General features: G+C 43.3%; 1 protein-coding gene across 9 annotated transcripts in view; it reads right to left on the reverse strand.

Annotated features, from left to right (window-relative positions):
- The window catches only part of PROM1 (prominin 1), a 109361-nt gene that overhangs the window by 46730 nt on the left and 43093 nt on the right, over positions 1-19538 (reverse strand). For 6 of the 9 annotated variants that reach the window (XM_014607624.3, XM_014607622.3, XM_059721595.1 and 3 more), the window contains 3 exons: positions 17685-17711; positions 15772-15977; positions 2343-2463 (listed from right to left, as the gene is read on the reverse strand). In XM_014607624.3, the coding sequence (XP_014463110.1) occupies positions 2343-2463; positions 15772-15977; positions 17685-17711 (354 nt within the window). The remainder of the gene's footprint in view (positions 1-2342; positions 2464-15771; positions 15978-17684; positions 17712-19538) is intronic. The other 3 variants (XM_014607625.3, XM_006278622.4, XM_059721593.1) reach the window with 1 other exon arrangement.

Consider the following 19538-nt stretch of genomic DNA (forward strand, 5'->3'; position numbering starts at 1 on the left):
CTGTGATCACTGTGTACCAATAAAATTTGCCTATTATTGAATGGAGAGGTCATGGTCAGTCTGAGGGTTTGGGTCCACCCGGAACAAGGTATCTAGATCATAAATCAAGTGCCAACACTTTGGACTAAAGGCCCTCCAGTGAGCATCCCAACTAAGCAATTTTAAAGAAAAAGCCAATATTGTTTTTTCCTATGTTTATTTAAATATAATGCATTGTGAAGCCTGTTCAATTTAAGATGAAGAAATGCTAAGTGTCTTACATTTCACAAGACTGGATTTACATTTTTACTGTGATAATTAGTAGCTCAAAATATCTTTAAAAAATCCTATTTGGGTTGTATTCAGCATAAAATCAAATATAAGACAGGTAAAAGTAGACATGATTTAATAGCTGAAGTCAACAAACTCAGGGCTTAAAACTGTGCTTGATCAATTATTTTTTGTCCCTTAGCTATCAGCGATATTCTAGGTTTTAATCTGGAGAAGAAACTTATTTAAGCAAATTTTAGCAGGGCTGCTATTAATTCCTAAACAAAAATCCCAAGACAAAAGTAGATTTTATAAAAACTTGCAGAAATACTAAAATACTAGATAATTTAAGAAAAGGATTGAGTCTATATAATGATGAGACTCTCAGAAGACAGACACAATATCGACAGAACTGAAGCATGGTTTTGATAGCGTAATACTAACAACATGCAAATCTTTTCCGACAAGAACTCTGAATACTTGACCTCTTCTACCAAATCCTTTAATATTATGCACTTAATGTTGACAGGAAATATTAAGTCAGACATCAGCTAAAACATCAGAGCTCTAACAACAAAGTCAGCTGGATTCTAGGTCACTGTAGACGAACAACAGTATTTTCCTGTTAATCTAAAGAATGTCTAGCTTCTGTCAGTGGCTGATGAGCATGTGATGAGGAGGTGCCTTATAAACCAAACCAATATATTAATATAAATAATCTAAATGCATACATAGAGTCTATTCTGGGAGAAAAGAACACCTAATAATCCTAGGTAAAAATTTGAAAGCATACTTCATAAACAGAATTTGAAAAGTTTCTGAAATTCCACAGACATTCAATTTCTAATAGTACTTTGCATTCTATTAAACAGTATTTTTAGTAGTGGTTATCATCTTTAACTATTTTATATCGATCAAAATAGATTAAGAGAACAGGAGATAGGTATATACTGGTATTTCCTATAATGACGACCCGGCTGCTCTGCTTAAAAAGATGCAAGGTTCCACACAGGGAAAAAACCTGTATTCTGGGTACAATTAGATCACACAGAGCAGTATCACGTTCACTTTGGTGCCTTGGACAAGCTCTATACAGATCACACACCCATGAAAACCATTCTTTATATGATACATTACAAGACCATCACTTTTTTTTCCCACAGCAATCCCATAGGACTCTGCCACAACATTCTGCATGCCTGTACTAGAAACAAAAGAGAATGTGCAATATGTCCAGATGTGGAGAGAATTAGGGAAGAGTTGGATAGAAATTTCCCTTAAAATATATATATGGTCTAGCCAAGGCTGCAATGTTGTAGATGTCTTGATCCCCTAGAAAGCTCATGTTATTACCACAGAGGCCTCAGTCAGCAGAAAAGCAGTACACTAATCTGAGACTGGGAATATTATGATCAGGACAGGAGGATCACTTCAGCTAGGCCTGAGACTATTTCCTGAACTGCGCCTGTCAACACCTTAACAATCACATAGAAAAGGGAAACTGATATGCTATTACTTACAGGTAGCCAAAGCCAGTGTTATTTGACTATGTTATTTTTTTGCAAGTAGAAAAAAAATAGCAAATGGGAAAGTTACTATATAAAATGTAATGGAATTCACCATTCCTTGAAGACAGTCATATAGAAAAATATCTAGAGAATTTAGAGGAAGTTGCAAGCTATCAAGAATGGTATACTTTCTATTCAGTACGTTTCTCTGTGAACAAGCAAACTTTAAATTGTTCTAGTGTACCAAAACAAGAAAAAAAAAGGGGTTTCTATGGGATATAGGTATTAAAAGTTTTACCCAGGCACAGGTTAATGCCCATTTTAAGCAATGCACAGTACCATGAACAGAAAAAGGCATTCATGAACAGAAAAAGGCAACAGAATAACTGGTGGATACTTATTTATGTACGCGCATTTCTTTATCTTGTGTTACATTCTGCATTATAATCCAGGCAACTCAGTCCCCAAGAAGGTATAAATTAAATTAATATGTTCCAGTATGCATCACTAACTACAATGAAAAAGTTATTTTTTATTATAAAATTTTACATAAGCAGTCTGTATCTAAAATAAGTATCTCTTTACCCCTGGAGTGTCATTAAGGAAAATTCTCAGGTCTTTAAAATTACTGTACATCAGGTGCTTTGCTCCCCGGACTTGATCTGTTAAGTGTTGGTTCGCAGCATATGCACAAAGAACACCAATACTATAAAAAAAAAAAAGATATATTATTTATTACCGTATATAATAACCATTCTACTAATTAAAAAAAAGCAAAAACAACAACAGAGGGCGTGTCTACATGAGATGCTACTGTGCAGCCATTACTGCACATTTATTTAGTATTTGTATTAGCGAGTACTAAATAAATGCACAATATCCAGAGTCAGTGGCTAGCAGCACTGGCAAATGTCTTTTATTTGACGCTATTGTGCAGTAGCCTAATAATACTGTGTAGTAATTCATTTTTACTCTAAATTCTAACTTTAACCACTAGGTGGCATAGAGAAATTAGCTATAAGGTTCAATACTGTTCTACTAAATTTTGTATGCATTTAATAAAGAATGGAATCATGTTAACCCAAAAGTCTTCAGAAGGACTAAAATTTATAATGGCAAATCACATTTACAGCACTGCATTTGTAATTTGTAGACTTCTGACACAATGTATAAAGACTACAACTTCGGATGGTTTTAAAAACTGCATGGGATATAAAGGCTAATATTCTCCCCAAAACATCTAATAACCTTGACACACTTACAAGAAACTACTTGATTAAATACTTATTAAAAAGAATGACACCCAAAATAGCCTTTAAAAATTACAATTACTTCCGCTATGTTTCTCAGTATGGGCCCAATCTTGCTACTTGTACATACTCTTAAATCTAAAAAAATGAATAGCCTCAAACTATGAAGCAGACAAGCAGTCCCATTAACTTCAGTGTCATTACTCATGTGGTTAAACACGTACATAATATTTATGGAGTTGTGGCATAGTCAGAAAATAAAAAATAATAGGAATGGTAGAAGGCAAAGAGGTGTTTCAGTCACTGTTCTTTTAGTGATTATTTCTCCAGTTTGGCCTTTCTGACTGCAAAATATAAGCAAGCAATGATAAATATATATGAACACGCTGTAAAATAATAAGGTAACCAAAAGCCCATGACACACTTCTGAAAGTTATCTCAGAATACAGTTTTTTCAACTTTATTTCAAAGTGGAACTAAGTTTCCCAGTTGTTAAATTGACACACTTACCATAACCATAGGGATTTTTTTTAGTTCTATTTTGTTCCTTTTAAAAATAAAATGTAGAGCTCTGCTCTTATAGACATTGAGCCTTAGTCATCAGTAACTGTGCCCACCCTGCGACTGGTCCTGCTGACTGTGCGGGGGGGTCCCCCGCAGCTGATCTCACTGCCCGGGGGGAGGGATGTCCCTCTGCTGCCGATCCCCTGACGGCCGATCACTGCAGCTGCTTCTGGGCACGGCTGCTGCAATTGGCCGGTTCTTGCAGGGGGGGCACTGGTGTTCCCAGCTGCTCCCCCTGCCCATCGCCTAAACAGACAGCACGGCTGGCCGGGGGGGGCACCGGCGCTCTCAGGGGGTGCATGTGTACCCGCTACACGTTACCACTGGCCTTAGTTGTGGGGAAAATCTACACTATACAACTTGGGTGGGAATCTAATAATAGTACAAGAGAACCTGTCTCCAAGCATAAAAGTCAATTTTACAGGTTAACATCTTTCAGGAATTAATACAGCTATAAACTGGTAGGCAGTGCATATCATTGAGCATGCGTATTAGCATTCTTCCCATGAGAAATGTTGCCCAGAAGGCCACAAGCCTGTTGTTTCTAGGTAGTCTGAGGTTTGCATTGCAGTAAACCAGGTTAAGACAGATACAGGCAATAAGGAAGCCAATGATGTATCTAAGAAAGCAGGCTATGGATCACCAGTGCCAGGAAATCAATCACTAACACAACTGATACAAGCTAAACTGACTAGAGTCAAGAAGACCTGACATTTTGTGTAATTATTAAGCCCATTTTGAAGAAATGCTGGGAAGCCAGCAGGCCAGAATCCCCATTCTGCCAAATTATGTAGAAACATGTAGTAAATCATGAGCAAAGAATCAGATGAGCAAAAAGTGGCATTGTTGGCACAGGGAAGCAGCCAGTCAACTTTGCCATTGAGAGGTAGGAAAGGAGGCGGCTTTTCTAAGTCAGGACAAAAACAAATAGTGTTTGATGCTATGGAAGCAGAAAAGCCAATGGAGGGAGGGTGTGGAAAAATGTGGGAGGGTGATAGCCCAAGGCCTTGCTGATGTCCAGTGTTTTAATTGCCCTAGCTATTTCATTTAGAGATGTAAAAATATCACTACCATTGTGACAACATGGGCAAAACCCCCGGAATGGCTGCAGCTATGCTGACAGAAGGTTTCTCCTAGTTTAGTTTATGTCATTTTGGGAAGTGTGGCTATGCCAGCAGAAAACTTCTGTCACCCTCCGCTAAGGCTTAGAGAGGTTTTGTAGAAATGGATCATGAGTGATCGACATGAAAGATAGTTCAAATGGCAGTTTTTCCCCAAAGACTTGAGGGAGAAGAGACTGCAGGCTTTGAGGGGGTTAGGAAACTGCAGTAGTAAAGCAATTACATTATTTTAGCAGTATGGGTGGAGAGAGAGAGATCAAATGTTGGGGATATGGTAAAGTAAGAAGAAACCTTATTACATATTCTAAATGCTACTGGAGCTGTTGGATTGGAATTGACTCACTAATCCTTCCCTCCTGACTCCCAAAAGGAGGATTTTGGACAATATGGAAATTGGAGAAGTCAGTACAAAGAGAACTTCTTAAAAGTTTAACAATTTCTCCCTTAAAAACAGCTGATCCAAAGGGTGTCACTGATGGCAAGAGTGGCAAAATGGCAGAATTTCCAATTAAAATAAAAACTAACACTCTCCAAAACACCTGATTAGTCATGTCAGTCGCCATTCAACAAAAGATATCATTTGAACCATTTTTTAAAAATAAACTGGCTACTGCATTTTGGGGAACCATGTGCATTGTTTCCCCCAATGCTACTGAGACAGCAATTATTTCAAAAATATTTTCCCAGCTAAACAGTCAAAGGAAACTGATTATCCTGCTTTCTTTTGACACACTGAAAAAACAAAACTGTCAATCAACCAAGAAATAAAAAAAAATAGTGTGCAACTCACACCACTGAATTTATAAAGACATCTTTGTTCTTTGAAAGGGGGTGTTTTTATATCCTTTGAATGTCATGCTCACAAAGCAAAAAGGTCAACAATTTCAATCCAACAAAAAAGTACTTTGTGAATTTGAGTGTGATCATTTTTCGCTTCAGCTTTCTGAACGGAGGGGGCAGTGAGGGGAAACGTGATTCTCTAAACTGACTGTGCATTCAAACAATTGGGATTACATTCGTGAAGGTTACTAAACTGACACACAATGTGAAAGGAGAAAATCCTTTCTATCACCTAGCAGAACCTTGACAAATGCATTATATGAGAGGAGGGGAGGAGAAAAGGAAACAGAGAAGGGATGACAGAAGGCTTGACTTTCCCATAATATATTAGAGTTGTGTAGATTTGTTTAAACAGTCTCCCTGAAAGTCTGATGTTTTCAATTCCTTGTGAGATTTCATGAACTGGTGTAAACATTACTAATACAAATGGGAAGAAAGTAAGCTTTCTCCTATGGTTGTGAGAGTAAAACTTTCAAATCACAGAAAATAAATGTTAAAACAGAATTAAAGTGCTAAGGAAAAAGGAAAAGAAAAACAATACAAAAAACAAAGAACCTCTTCCCTACTAAAAAATATAGCAAAATATTGGGTCAGAATTTAAGGATCTTTATGAAAAAATTTACCAGTTTCTAGGTCTGTGTTACCAGTTACAAGAAGGCAGATGGATGACTAGTTGGGAATATCTAGTTTTGTTTTGTTTTTTTAAGTTATTGTAATATGAAAATTTATCCCATTCACAGTTAATGACTTTGCTCTTGTGTGGAAAAAAAACTCCATAATTAACTTTGGATTCTTCCAATTGAAGTCATGCTACTTTTGGAATTACTTTTGCAGTTACTTTTTGGAATTCTGATTATTACCATATTTGCTCAAATAGAAGATGACTCTGATTATATGACAACCCCCCAGTAATTACATTTTATATATGGAAAATGTGTAAATTTTTTAAAAATTTCCAGGTATTGAATTTAATTAATAGAAGTTTGCCTTGAATTTGCTTCCCTCCCACTCACTACTGCAGCAAGGAAAATCTGAGGGGTCAGGTAGCCCCTCTTGTCCTCTGCCTCCCCACAACCTCTTTCCCCAGAAGCCCCTCTCCCCACCCCGCTTTACTGTCAGAACCTGATTTCCCTGAGCCCATGGAAGTGAGAAGCAATTTGAAAACACTGACCTTCAAATTAAACACTGCTGCAGTAATTTGCATACAGTACCCACAGACTATGTATCAATTCATCCAGAATTGATACATGTCATCTTTTTTGAAACTGCTGCAGGTTTTAGCACAGCTACTCCAATAAGTGCATTTTAAGCAGAATTTTGGTACCTACTTACATATAGTACAAACTACGCCTTTTTTTTCAAATGTTATCTATATATAAAATAGAAATAGATTATAGACCTGCTAGCGGCAGGTATGTCTCAGGCAGTTCAATGGAATGCTCTGCCCTGAAGTGTTTTTCCATGCCCATTCAGAGAGTGCCCAGTGGGTTGCCTGCCAATTTAGGTCTCTGTGCTCTTTCTGCAGGTCCTGGTGGAAGTTTCGCTCCCACACAGCCTGGCAGCTGTCACCAGGTAGAAAGTCCATGGGTAATATGGTGTTTCTTGCCCTTACCACCTCCCATATTATCTTGCGGTGGTTTACCAGGGTCACTAGGGGTAGCATCGTGCAGCTCGTATTTCTCTTGGAAGCTTTTCAGGACCTCATACCATGGGGACACCATGGTCCATGGGGTCCCAGAGGTCATTGTGTACACCTGCTACTCTTGCAGCAGCTACCCTGCAAAATACTCGACAAAGCTGGCTGTTTTGGATTCCACCCTTGTTGCTAGTTTGCAAACCTGGCTCATGCACTTGACCCAAAGGAAGAGAAAGATATCTGACATTCCTCTGCCTCCAAACCATTTCGCTTGTTCAGCTTTGTCCTCATCGCTTTCTCCCATGTGGAGTTCCAAAAGAAAACATACATGGCTCTTTGGATTCTGCAAGCGACTTGTTCTGAGGAGGGGAAGACTAGGACAATGTGTAGAAGTATCAGCAGTAGCACTGCCTCCATCAGCACCATGTGCTCCTCTCCCCCCCCCCTGCCCTCCCTCCACCCCCACTGACACACAGCATGATATTAGTCCAAAGCCAAAAGGCTCATGATTTACTATATAGTTTATTGAGCTGGGCCCCACCAGAGTTAACAGCCTTTCAAGCCATGGTGACCCCACACAACTCACCACTGTTCAGTATGTGTGTGTACTCCAGATACTCCGCACAAAGTATCTATGCGCTAATTAGCCTTCCACTCATGACTGGAACCAGGTAAGATTTTGGAAAAAATTATCAAGATGTCTATTTGAGAGAGACTGGCACAAGGCATGATACTGAAGGATAGCCAACATGGTTTCATTGCAGGCAGGTCATGTCTGACCAACCTCATCTCCTTTAATAATCAAGTAACAAACAGCTTAGACATGGTACACACAGTTACTAGCATATACTTGGATTTTAAAAATGCCCTCAATATGGTCTCCCATGATGCTCTTATAAAAAAAACTGGGCGATTGTGGGCTGGCAGAGTCCACAGTCAAATAGTTTGGGAACTGGCTAAAGGACTTAACCCAGAGAGTGTTAGTGAATGGATCTGTATAGTCTTGGCACGAGGTTGCCAGTGGTATCCCGCAGGGTTCAATTCTTGGCCCTGTGCTGTTCAACATTTTATCAATCTTATCAACAATTTCGATGAGGATGTGGAAAGCACTTTGGCCAAGGTCACGGATGATACTAAGTTATGGGGAAAAGCAGTCATCCTAGGGGATAAGATGCAGATCCAAGTGGACCTGGACAAGCTAGAAAAGTGGGTGAAGCAGAACCAGATGCAGTTCAATAAGGATAAATGCAGAGTGCTTCATCTGGGGAGAAGTAACCAGCAACATGAATAGAGGTTAGGAGGAGATATCTTGGCCATCATGATGGCTAAGAGGGACCTCAGGGTTATGGTTGATCACAAGATGAACATGAGCCACCAGTGCGACGCTGTAGTCAACAGAGCTAATAGCATACAAGGGTGCATTAGCCAATGGATCGCGAGCAGGGCTAAGGAAGTAATACTTCCTCTCTATTTGGCGCTGGAGAGACCCCAGCTGGAGTACTGTGTCCAGTTCTGAGTGCTATGCTTCAAAAAAGAAATGGAGAATCTTGAAAGGGTCTAGAGAAGGGCCACAAGAATGATTAAGGGCCTGGAGGACAGACCTTATAAGGAAAGACTAAGGGATCTAGAACTGTTCAGCCTGGGGAAGAAGACAACTGAGGTGGGGACTTGGTGGCCATCTGTAAGTATGTAAGGGGTGAATATACTGTCCAAGACAGGGGGGCTGGACTCAAACTTTCGAGGTCCCTTCCAGCTCTTAATTTCTATGATTCTATGATTCAGAAATCTTGGGATGCCCCCAAAAATGTATATGCAGATGCGGCACAGGGCAGCCTGGTCCAGCTTCACCTCATGGGGCATGTCCACATATGCAAGCACGTGCACTTGCAGCAGCTCATATAGAAGCAGTGCAAAACTGAGCTGAGGCTTTTTGCCTCAGCGCACGTGCCTGGACATGAACTTTGCTGTGGGGGAAACTGTGCCACTTGGGACAAAATAACCCTGCCTGGCTCCTCCCGGATCTGCAGCCAGGGGGAGCTAGAGCCCAGGGCCAGCACCTGTGCTGTCCCCAGCAGTATAAAAAGCTGCCCTGTCCTGGCCCCATCAGTACAAAAAGCTGCCCTGTCAAGGAGCTCAGGGCTATTTACTCTCAGGAGCTTCTCAAACCCAACCACCTGGTACCTGTGGACACTACCCCTTGTGCCAGCTGGACTGCTGAAGCAGCCCTGTGAGGTCCCTGCACCCTTTACCCACTGCAGCAGTCTGGCAGTGGGGGAGTCTGCCTGGCTGTGACCAGCTGCGCACCTGCCAGACAAGGATGGGTACTGCACAGTCAGTAGAGGTATCTGCCCCTCTGGGCCAGCTGCCACGGTGGGCTGTGGCTGCAGAGTTGGCCTTTGTGTGGCACTACTGCCATGTGTGCCCCCTGCCCAGCCATCTGGACAGGTATCGCCCAGAAGATGTTCCCAGTATGGTGGCCTGCTTTGAATTGTCAAAGCTTGTTCTTATGGCCCCAACTGGCCAAGGAAGTCTACCTCCTTGGGCTGGGACCAAGATGCCAGCTCTGAGAAGGCTCCTCTGCCTGGGTCCTGCTACTTGCCTCCCTAGCAGGAATTCTGGTGTTCCCTATTTGAAAACTAAAACATTCCTGATAAAAAAATCCCTAAATCACTTTGTAAAATACCTCTAAATCCATGTTCCTCCACAATTAAAACAGAAGACTACTATACAGAGAGAGAAAGAGAGAGAGAGTGAGAGACAGAGAAACAGCAATCAGTTGGGCAATGGTTTATTGAGATATCTACAGTGTTAAAGCAATTTGGAAGCCTACCAGTGTCCCTATAATCATAATAAAATGAATTCTAAATACCTATATGTTTTGCTGTTTGCCTTTGGTTTTCTTACCACAGAGCAGTTATAGCTCCCCCGACCCCTTCACTAACCAGGATGTGAGGACAGCTGCCCTTGCAGCCACAGCTCCTGCCAGCAGGTTTCATCCTGTCTGACAGCTAGGCATGCAGGGTATGTAGTGGGGGAATGTGGGGTTTGCAGGAGGGGGGTGGGGAGGGGGGACGGGGATGTGGGGGGCTGTGGAGAGATGTGGGGGGCCGTGGAGGGTGTGCGTAGGTGTGGGTAAATTGTACGGGGGGGGCTGCTCAGGATGGGTGGGTCCCCACCCCCCCACAGTGAGTAGCCCCCCTGCACAGCTCACAGACTGCCCCGTACAGGGACTACAGCCCCCCAACAGGGGCCACATGGCCCCCCATAGGGGCTGCCACCCCTCCCCCCCCCGCAGGGCCCACATGCCTCATCTCTGCTTGCTCCCCCAGCCTCCAGATTGCTGCCCCACTTGGCCGCATCCCCCACCTGCTGCCCCCCCAATGGCTGCCCCACTCCTCCACCCACTCCCCGAGACCCTTCAATGGCTGCTCCACCCAGCTCCAGCCCCTGCTTGCAGCCCCAGCCCTCCCGACGGCTGCCCCACCCAGCCCCAGCCTCCCAGCACTTTCAAAAGTCCCACACTCACTGGCAGTAGCAGCTGCCATTGGAGTCACTGGGGCTTGTGACAGAGCCCCCTGCATAGCACGGGGCAGTGGGAGGCAGCAGAGACTGGCCACAGCTGACTGGCACCCATACTGCCACCGCCCCATCGCACAGCTATTACCTGGGCCCTGTGCTGTGCAGGGGGGGGCTCTGCCACAGATTTCATAGACATTAGGGCTGAAAGGGACCTCAGAAGATCATCGAGTCCAGCCCCCTGCCCGAGGGGCAGGAAGTCAGCTGGGGGCATAGGATCCCAGCAAGATAAGCATCCAATTTCCTCTTGAAGGTATTCAGTGTAGGTGCACCTCTGATGGCAGGCTATTCCAGACCTTGGGGGCTTGGACAATAAAGAAATTCTTCCTTATGTCCAGCCTGAAACGGTCTCGTAGTAGCTTATAACCGTTCGACCTCATCATCCTTTGCGGCGCTCTGGTGAATAAACATTCCCCCAGATACTAGTGGTCATCTCTGATAAACTTATAGGTGGCCATCAGATCACCCCTGATCCTGCGCTTTTCCAGGCTAAAGAGCCCCATGGCTCTCAGCCTGTCGTCTTCACATCTGTTTTCCTGACGTCTGATCATGCGTGTGGCTCTTCTCTGGACTCTCTCAAGCTTCTCCACATCCTTTTTGAATTGTGGGGCCCAAAACTGGACGCAGTACTCCAGCTGCAGCCTCACCAAGGCCGAGTACAAGGGGAGAATGACGTCCCAGGATTTGCTTGAGAAGCATCTATGGATGCAAGCCAGTGTTTTGGTCGCTTTACTACCTGCAGCATCGCATTGCAGGCTCATGTTCATCTTGTGGTCAATGATGACCCCCAAGTCTCTTTCTTCCATAGTGCTAGCCAGCATAGCACTGCCGAGCCTATAAAGGATGCTGCAGGTTTTTCCTCCCAAGGTGGAGAACCTTACATTTTTCAGTGTTAAACACCATCAGGTTCTCATCTGCCCATTTGCTGAGCCTGTCTACATCAGCCTGGATCGCCCCCCGTCTTCTGGTGTGGATGCTTTGCCCCAAAGTTTGGTGTCATCGGCAAACTTGGCCAGTCCGCTTCCGACTCCAATATCCACGTCATAAATGAAGATGTTGAACAATATGGGTCCAAGGACAGAGCCTTGGGGGACCCCACTGGTCAGAGGGCACCATGACGATTGACTTCTGTCAATTACCACCCTCTGGGTCCGACCATGGAGCCAATTTCCCAGCCAGTGGATCATGGTGGACCCAGGGCCACAACTGGCCAGTTTCGCCAAGAGATGATCATGGGATACCAGATCAAAGGCTTTTTTGAAGTCAAGATATATGACATCAATCTCTTCTCCCTTGTCCAGGTGATAAGTCGCCTGGTTGTAGAAGGAAATGAGATTGGTCAAGCAAGACCTACCCGCAACAAACCTGTGCTGGCTATCCCTCAGGATATTGGTGTCAGCCAGTCCATTAAGGATGGCCTCTTTAATAAACTTTTCTAAGACTTTCCCCGGGCTAGAGGTCAGGCTGATGGGCCTATAGTTAGCCGGATCCACTTTCCTCCCTTTCTTGAAGATAGGCACCACATTGGCCTTCTTCCAGTCTTCGGGCACTACACCAGAGCACCAGGAGTTCTCAAAGATCTGTGCCAGAGGCTGGGCTATGATGCTCGCCAGCACCTTGAGTCCCCTGGGGTGTAGATTGTCAGGGCCAAATGACTTGAAGGTATCCAGCCTCTCAACGTGTTCCATCACGAGGTCTGCATTGATGGAGGGCAGGGTAATCTCCCTCACCTGGACCTCCCTGTCCCATAGTGGGCCATGAGGCCCCGGTGACTCCGACGGCAGCTGCTACTGTCAATGAGTATGGGGTTTTTTGGTTTTGTTTTGTGTGTTTGTTTTTTTAATTGCTGGGATGCTGGGGCTGGATGGGGTAGGAATCAGGGGCTCAGGGGGCAGGTGGGGGATGGGCCTGGGTAGGGCAGCAATCAGAGGGGCAGCAATCGGGGGGCCTCGGGGGGGGTGCTAGCAGAGCAGGTGGGGCTGGTAGGGGTACCCCCATGGTCTTCTACCCCCTACCCCTACTTACTGGTAGAAGCCTGGGTCCAGCTCCCTGCGGCTGGCAGGCAGACAGTGTGCTTCAGCACCAAGTCGAGGGCCAGCCACAGAGATGTTCTAGCCGGCTACCAGAGCATCTTTGTGGAGGCCTAAGCCTCTGGTTGCCTCAGGGCATGGCTTTCCCCACCCCCTCAACATTTTTTTTTTTGACCCCTGGATATCTAAGGGTCTAATTTTGCCCCCACACTGCAAAATCTTTTGTTCCCACACATGCTTCTTGCAGCATCTCAAAGGGTTTGAGATGCTGCAAGACGCACATGAGCATTCGTGTGGCTGTACCCATGGAGGGCAGGGCCACACTAATATGCACCAGGCTGAAAGAGGGAGCAACAGAGGAATTCCAGGTGAACTGTTTGGGGCCCTATTTGGTGATGTTTAGCAGACAGTTAAGGCTGGTGAAGAAACAGGAATAATTGGAAATGGGAAAGAAAGGTGTTACTCAGCCGTAGGAGTGAAGAGGAAGTCTAAATGTATTCAATGTAGTGTCTCACTGTGACTTGAAAAAAGAGTTGGTGCTGAGGGAAATTTTCCTTTATGCCGATTGGAAGGAAAAAAAACCCCTTTGTTTTGTATTTAAGTAAATACAGCATTATTTATGAAGTGCCTGTTAGTGACAGAAATGTATCTCTGAACGAAAAGGTGCTTGTATATGTCTTGTTACTCCTGCCTTTGTTTCAACATAATTTGCATCATCACAGATCCTCACAGGAAGTGAGAGGATCCATACCAGCTATGAACTGACTGCCCAGAGGAGTTTTCTATCTATTGATTCCTCTGTAAAATCCTATGAAATATGAACTTTCTTTTGTACCCAGGAGAACTTTTACAATCTTTCCGCCAATGCCTGATGAAGGGCGTTTGTGCTCGTAAGCTTGCAATTAAAGACTTTTTTTGCAAAAATCTTGGTCTAATAAAAGATACAATCTCTACTATGAGTCCTGATTGCCTTTTGTTGACAAGGCATTTTAGGCATCAGATTGATACATTCTGCCATACTATGGCTTATACCTGGGGATAAGCTCACATCTGTCCCCCCTCAAAAGAAGCCCCTTGTAACAATTATTGAAATACGACAGAAAGGCTCCTCTCCCCCTCCCCCCTGCACCAACCAAACTGGAGTCTCCTGATCATATTACTCCATGAAGCAGCCCACCATTAGCTCAACATGCATTAATTAATACCACCTGGAGATGCTCCTTGGTGGAAGAAAACACAACTTTGCTACACGAGCATAGCTTTTAGCACGTGCCTTACAGCTTTAACGCTAGGACACTAGCATTGTAAATGCTATTAGCACAGAGGTTGGCTATTAGTTCAGCTGGGTGGCCACTTAATGAGTTTTTATGTGTGTGGCCCTCAAGAGCTCACCAAGTCTCTCAGAAGATATCATTTTCATAAAATATAGATAAAACACAAAGCATATACTAAAAATCAAAAATCTATTATAACATACTTTAATTTTATTTCAAAAAATATTTTTGTGCTGATTTATGTTTTTTTGAGTAGTATAAATGTGATTGCATAATAGCTCCAAATAAAGTCTTACTCTTGCATATTGTGTGTATGAGGAGTATGTGTGTGTGGTGGGGTGAGGGGGGGGGGGAGCAAGTAATGCAGGGAAGCCATGGGGGTGGGTGCCAGATAACAGATGCCCAGCCAGGAAGGGAAGAAGCTGCAGCTAGGTGGCTCCTGTCTCAGCGTGTGGGGCTCCAGCCTCTAGTTGCCACCTACCCATACCGCTTGCTATGAACAGCCACCTGCGGGCAGCCAAGTGGGTGGCTGCAGCTTCCCCTCCACCCCCGTCTGGCCAGGCATCTGCTGCCCAGCACACATCTCCATGGCTCCTGCCCTCCCTTGCACTGTCTGCTGCCTGCAGCAGTGCATTCAAGACAGGAAAAAGAGGAGAAGGCAGTGAGAGGGAGCCAAGAAGTACCCAAGCAGCTGCAGCTGCACCAGGAGCAGCCCCATTGGGAAGCTATCTATGTACACTAACCAGGACCAAGGCTGTGGCGTGGGCAGGAACATGGCCTGGGCTGCCCGGGCAGAGCTTGACCCCACACGGAGTGGTGTGTGGGTAGTTTTGGGCTGGGTACAATCAATCGGCGGGTCCCTGCCTGTAGGCTAGATCCAATCAATTGGTGAGCCAGCCCACAAGCTGCATTTTGCCTGCTCTTGTGTATGTGCCGAGTGTAATATGTAACAATACCACCGTCATCACTACTGTCAGCCAGTAGGGCTGGAGTTTTGGTGTAGCCAAGGTAGTCCAGGAATTGTGAGAAACAAGGTTGTTTTAGTGTTATCTTTTTTTGGACCAACTATGTAGTTGAGAGATGCATTAGATAAGCTTTCAGCTACCAATTTTAGTATTTCTTTCAGGAGTTTATATGTATGGAGTTGAACTGTTCATATTCCCAGATGAGCTTGTGTCCTGGTACTTGGAAAAGGTATTGTTCAAAAGGTAAGAAATAAACAGACGTAGAGAGTTCTTCCAGAATAATTTCTCTAACCAACACTAGTCTTATTTTTTCTGTTGCAGTCATGCTGCATTCTAACATCTCTTTTCAATGAGATGACATATGAACCACAAGCCAGACTGCAGACCACCTTTTGCTCATGTATTTTTAAAGTTAAAAAAAACAAAAACTCATGACTGTTGTTATGATAAATTTGATCAAAAAAACAAACAAACACTGAACTCCCTGGGAAAAATTTCATATGCAAACTCCAATTCAATGATGTTTCATACCCAAATTCCTCCAAACTAGGCACATTGTGAATGGCTAACTACAGAAACACCAGCTTTCATAAGAATGCCAAATATCTTTTTGTGAGCAAAATAGCATAAACAATTTATAGTTTAATAAAACCATGTCAGCATGAGAAAATAATAAACTGCACTTAACACTCTTTATTGTATTGTAATGTAAAACTGGTCTTATGCAGAATTAACGCTGTGCTCTTTACCATACTTGCCTGATTATTAGAGAAGTAACAAAAAGAAATGTTGCAAAGCAGCCCCTCCTGCAGTCAGCATTTTTCTTCTGTCTTTGGTGCATTTCCCCACCACAGTTGTCACAGCAACGACACATGCAGAAGCACAGTCCCACAAGAGGCAGTAACAGAACAAATAGCAATCCCAAAGCAGCACAGATTATAAAACCGATTTCGTAGTAGATTGCCTGCAATTCAGACAAGAATAACTGTAACAGAGGATATTACACAGTCATTCATTCATATACAGCTAGTACTTAAAAACTAAATTAAAAGCTAGACAATCTACTGGTTACTGGACCCTTTTGTCCTCACTGGGGATGCCTACACTACACTGGACCACATTTGGGAGGGCTGCTGTGAAAGTACACGCTACTTGGTACCATAAAAAATATGCAGTTCTTTTGGAGCACACCAAGCTACACTCAGCCTTGGGCATCCTTATTACAGTGGTACCAAGAAGCTAGAGCTGTTCTAATGGTGACAATTCCCCCTTTTTTTTTTTTTTAAAGACATTTGGTAGTCATGGAAGGGAACTAAGTGGGCAGGCAGTGTTTTCATGGCAGTGTTCCCTAGTGCAGTGTAGGTATGTCCAGCTTTTCTGTAGAATTACTGTATATCCAACTTTTCCATCCCAAACAAACAAAACATTCTAAAAGTTGACAATTAGCCTCCAATATGTCAATTTAAGCAGCACATATAACATGTAAACTTCATTTAACAATTATTTAACAAATAAGCTGTCTCTAAAAGATGATTATACTTACAAAATACAGTTACAACCATGTGTATAATGGATTAAAATGGACATACATGATTCACAGGCCCACAATCTGATTTACAGTCTCTTATGTGTGCTTCCAAAAAATTAATCTGCAAATGTCATCAGGTCTAAGACGATACCACATTACAGAGGAATTAAAAAAGAAAAACAGTTAAGTGGAAATCTTCACATGAAGTGAAGGGATTCATCATCACTTTAAGAGTGCAGTATCTTTTCGAGTGTCCTTTTGCATTTTTTACTGAACATAAAAATACTTCGAAGAACAGTAATGTAAGGGATATATTTTAAGTTTTTTGGGTGCAGAAACTGTATTATCATGAACTGAACTAGAGAGAACTGTGAGGGAAAATTTTCAAAGGTACCATGACAGGTAGGCTTTTTCAATTTTAGAGACAGGCAGAAGTCCCAAGTCTAAACCTTCCTTTGAAAGACTTAAGATAATTTCAAAAATTTTCTGGTAATTTTTAGGGCAATGTAATTGATATACCAACATTTATCTGGCCATTTTTATACCACATCATTACTAGCAGCTTGGCAGCAACAAAACAGATTAGATGCTGCATATTTCCCTCCCAACTGCAGTTACAAATCATAATTTCTAACCACCTACGCATCATCCTGCTCCACTTCTATTTAACTGAATCTCCCATTCTCCCCAACTTTAAGTATAAATTGTTCCAAATACAGCAGCCCATTATCATTATGCAGTTGTAATTTCTGACCTAATTAACAATTTTAGAATAAAGCCTCAGAGACTAGTGCTGCTAATTACTGCTCCTGCTTGATGAATAAGAATTATATGCGCTGAAAGAAAAATTTGGTTAGATTTTGCAAATCAGATTATTTCGCCAAAGTATTTATGGGGGAGGCAGAGGAGATAGGAAAGGAAAGCAGAAAAAGTTACAAAGCAGCTAAAAAGGAACAAATGTCCATATCTGAAGATAAAATGAACAATTTGGAAAATAAATGAATAAAAGCAGTTTCAATGAAAAAATATCACAACTGTTTTAAAATGACATTGAAGAGTGATGTATGTTTTGGACAGGAGTGCAGCCTATTGTCATGGTTAGTAACATAGTGCACATCTACCAGATACAATGGAAGAAATTACCTGAAGGGTCAGGACAACATTTTCTGGCTGTGGAAGTCAAAGCAGATGGAGAATGTGTATAATGCACAGGCAGCATGCACAAAAACAAATCATGTGAATAATGAATAATTAACCATAACTGAAACAATTAAACCCAAAATAAAAAATAAGAGCCACTGAACTAAAAAATGCAAAATAGTAAATAATTAAACCAATTAATTATTTATAAGAAAAGGTGTTAAGGAATAGAGGATTTCTGATTGGCTTGGGAAATCAAGGCTTCTTTATTCCCCAAAAATCTCTGTCTTAAAGTTACAGAGCAGTTAGTTTTGTATTGAACACCACCCTATACTCCCCAAAAATACCTCCGGGGCGAGGGGGGGCAGGGGAAAGAAAGCCAGGTAGTAAATATATGATTTATCAATTTCTCCAGGAAATCTAGCTGTCAGAGCAGTTCTGTTATACTTCTTTACAAAATTTCTTTTTGAAACCTGTAATTGTTTTGAGTTCAGGAGAAGGTACTGTCCAACAGCAGCTTCCATGACCAGATACATTACAAAGAAAGTTCATCTGCACTTCATTTTAAAATTTCCCCCCAGATTTTTTTAAAGCTACAAGAGTGGAAAGAGAAGAGAAAGGAAGGGGCAGAAGTAAATGCATTTTAACAGGTTCTAAATTAACTTATGCTTCTCCATCCTCTCTGTTCTTCCCTGCCACACATTTGCATTTTTATAGACCTGCATTTTGCATATTGGCTTAAGATTCTATGCAGACCCTAGAGAGAAGACAAACACTAGCAGAGTCTCCCTATGCCCGAGGAAGGGCCCTTGTGCCTAAAAGCTTGCAAAGAACATTTTTTTCCAACTATTTAGTTGATTTAGTAAAATATATCAAATATATCCAAATAACCATGTCTGTTTGCATTTTAGAAAAAATGGATGTAGGGTGGATTTCAGTCATTTCAGACAATCCTCTCCCCTTCTTGTTTTCAGAGTTTATGTTATGTTCAGATTAACACAGACCCTCTTAAACTGTTCATTGTTTTTCCACATCCAGAGATACCAGTTCACACTTGTTAGGTTTTTCCCCTTTTCCTCAAAAGCATCTGAGGAAGCACCTGATAACCAGGGATCTGGATTTTCTGTTTGCCACAGAAAAACGCAGTAAAACCCAGATTTTCTAATTTTGAGAAAAAAAAAACTGGATTTTTTTCCTTTAAAGGAGCAAAACACAGCAAACCAATGGGTTTTCTCTTTCAGGCTGGCAGAGTTCCAGCCTGCAAGTGGCTGGGGGGAACCGGAGGAGGGTGATCAGGCAAGGGATGCCATGTGCATGTGCGATGGTACACATGAATACGGCAGCCAGGCAGACTGAAGAACAGCTCCCACAGGTAAGTCTGGGGGTGGGAAGGGGTTGAGGCCCTCATAGTGAGGGAAGAAGGGAGCTAGGCAGGGCTGGGGCTGGCGCTGCTGCTGGAATGCACGGCCAAAGGACTTAGGTGGGGAGCAGGATGGAGATGTGTGCAGCTCATCTGGGGGCAAGGGCAGGGGGCTGACTCCCTGCCACTGCACACACTCCCAGGGAGGGGCATGGGCCCCCCAGATTTGTGTGGTGGGTACAGGCTGCCCACTGTGGGCTTGGGGCTCCCCGCTCTGCTGCCCCTTCGCTCCCCCCAGGCCTCCACTAGCCAACGAGCAGGCCCTACCATGGCAGAACAGAGTGAGGCTGGGAAGTTGCTGCTGGCCAGACAAGGGGAGCCTCACCATGGTAGTGTGGGGCTCAGCAGTGGCACTAAGCTTCCCCACCTTGCTCTGCCCTGCTGTGCCGGGACCCAGCCACTGGGCCATGGAGGATCTCGGGGGAGGGCAACAGGGT

Source organism: Alligator mississippiensis, chromosome 2 (assembly GCF_030867095.1).
Source record: "Alligator mississippiensis isolate rAllMis1 chromosome 2, rAllMis1, whole genome shotgun sequence".
NCBI classification, from domain to species: domain Eukaryota; kingdom Metazoa; phylum Chordata; order Crocodylia; family Alligatoridae; genus Alligator; species Alligator mississippiensis.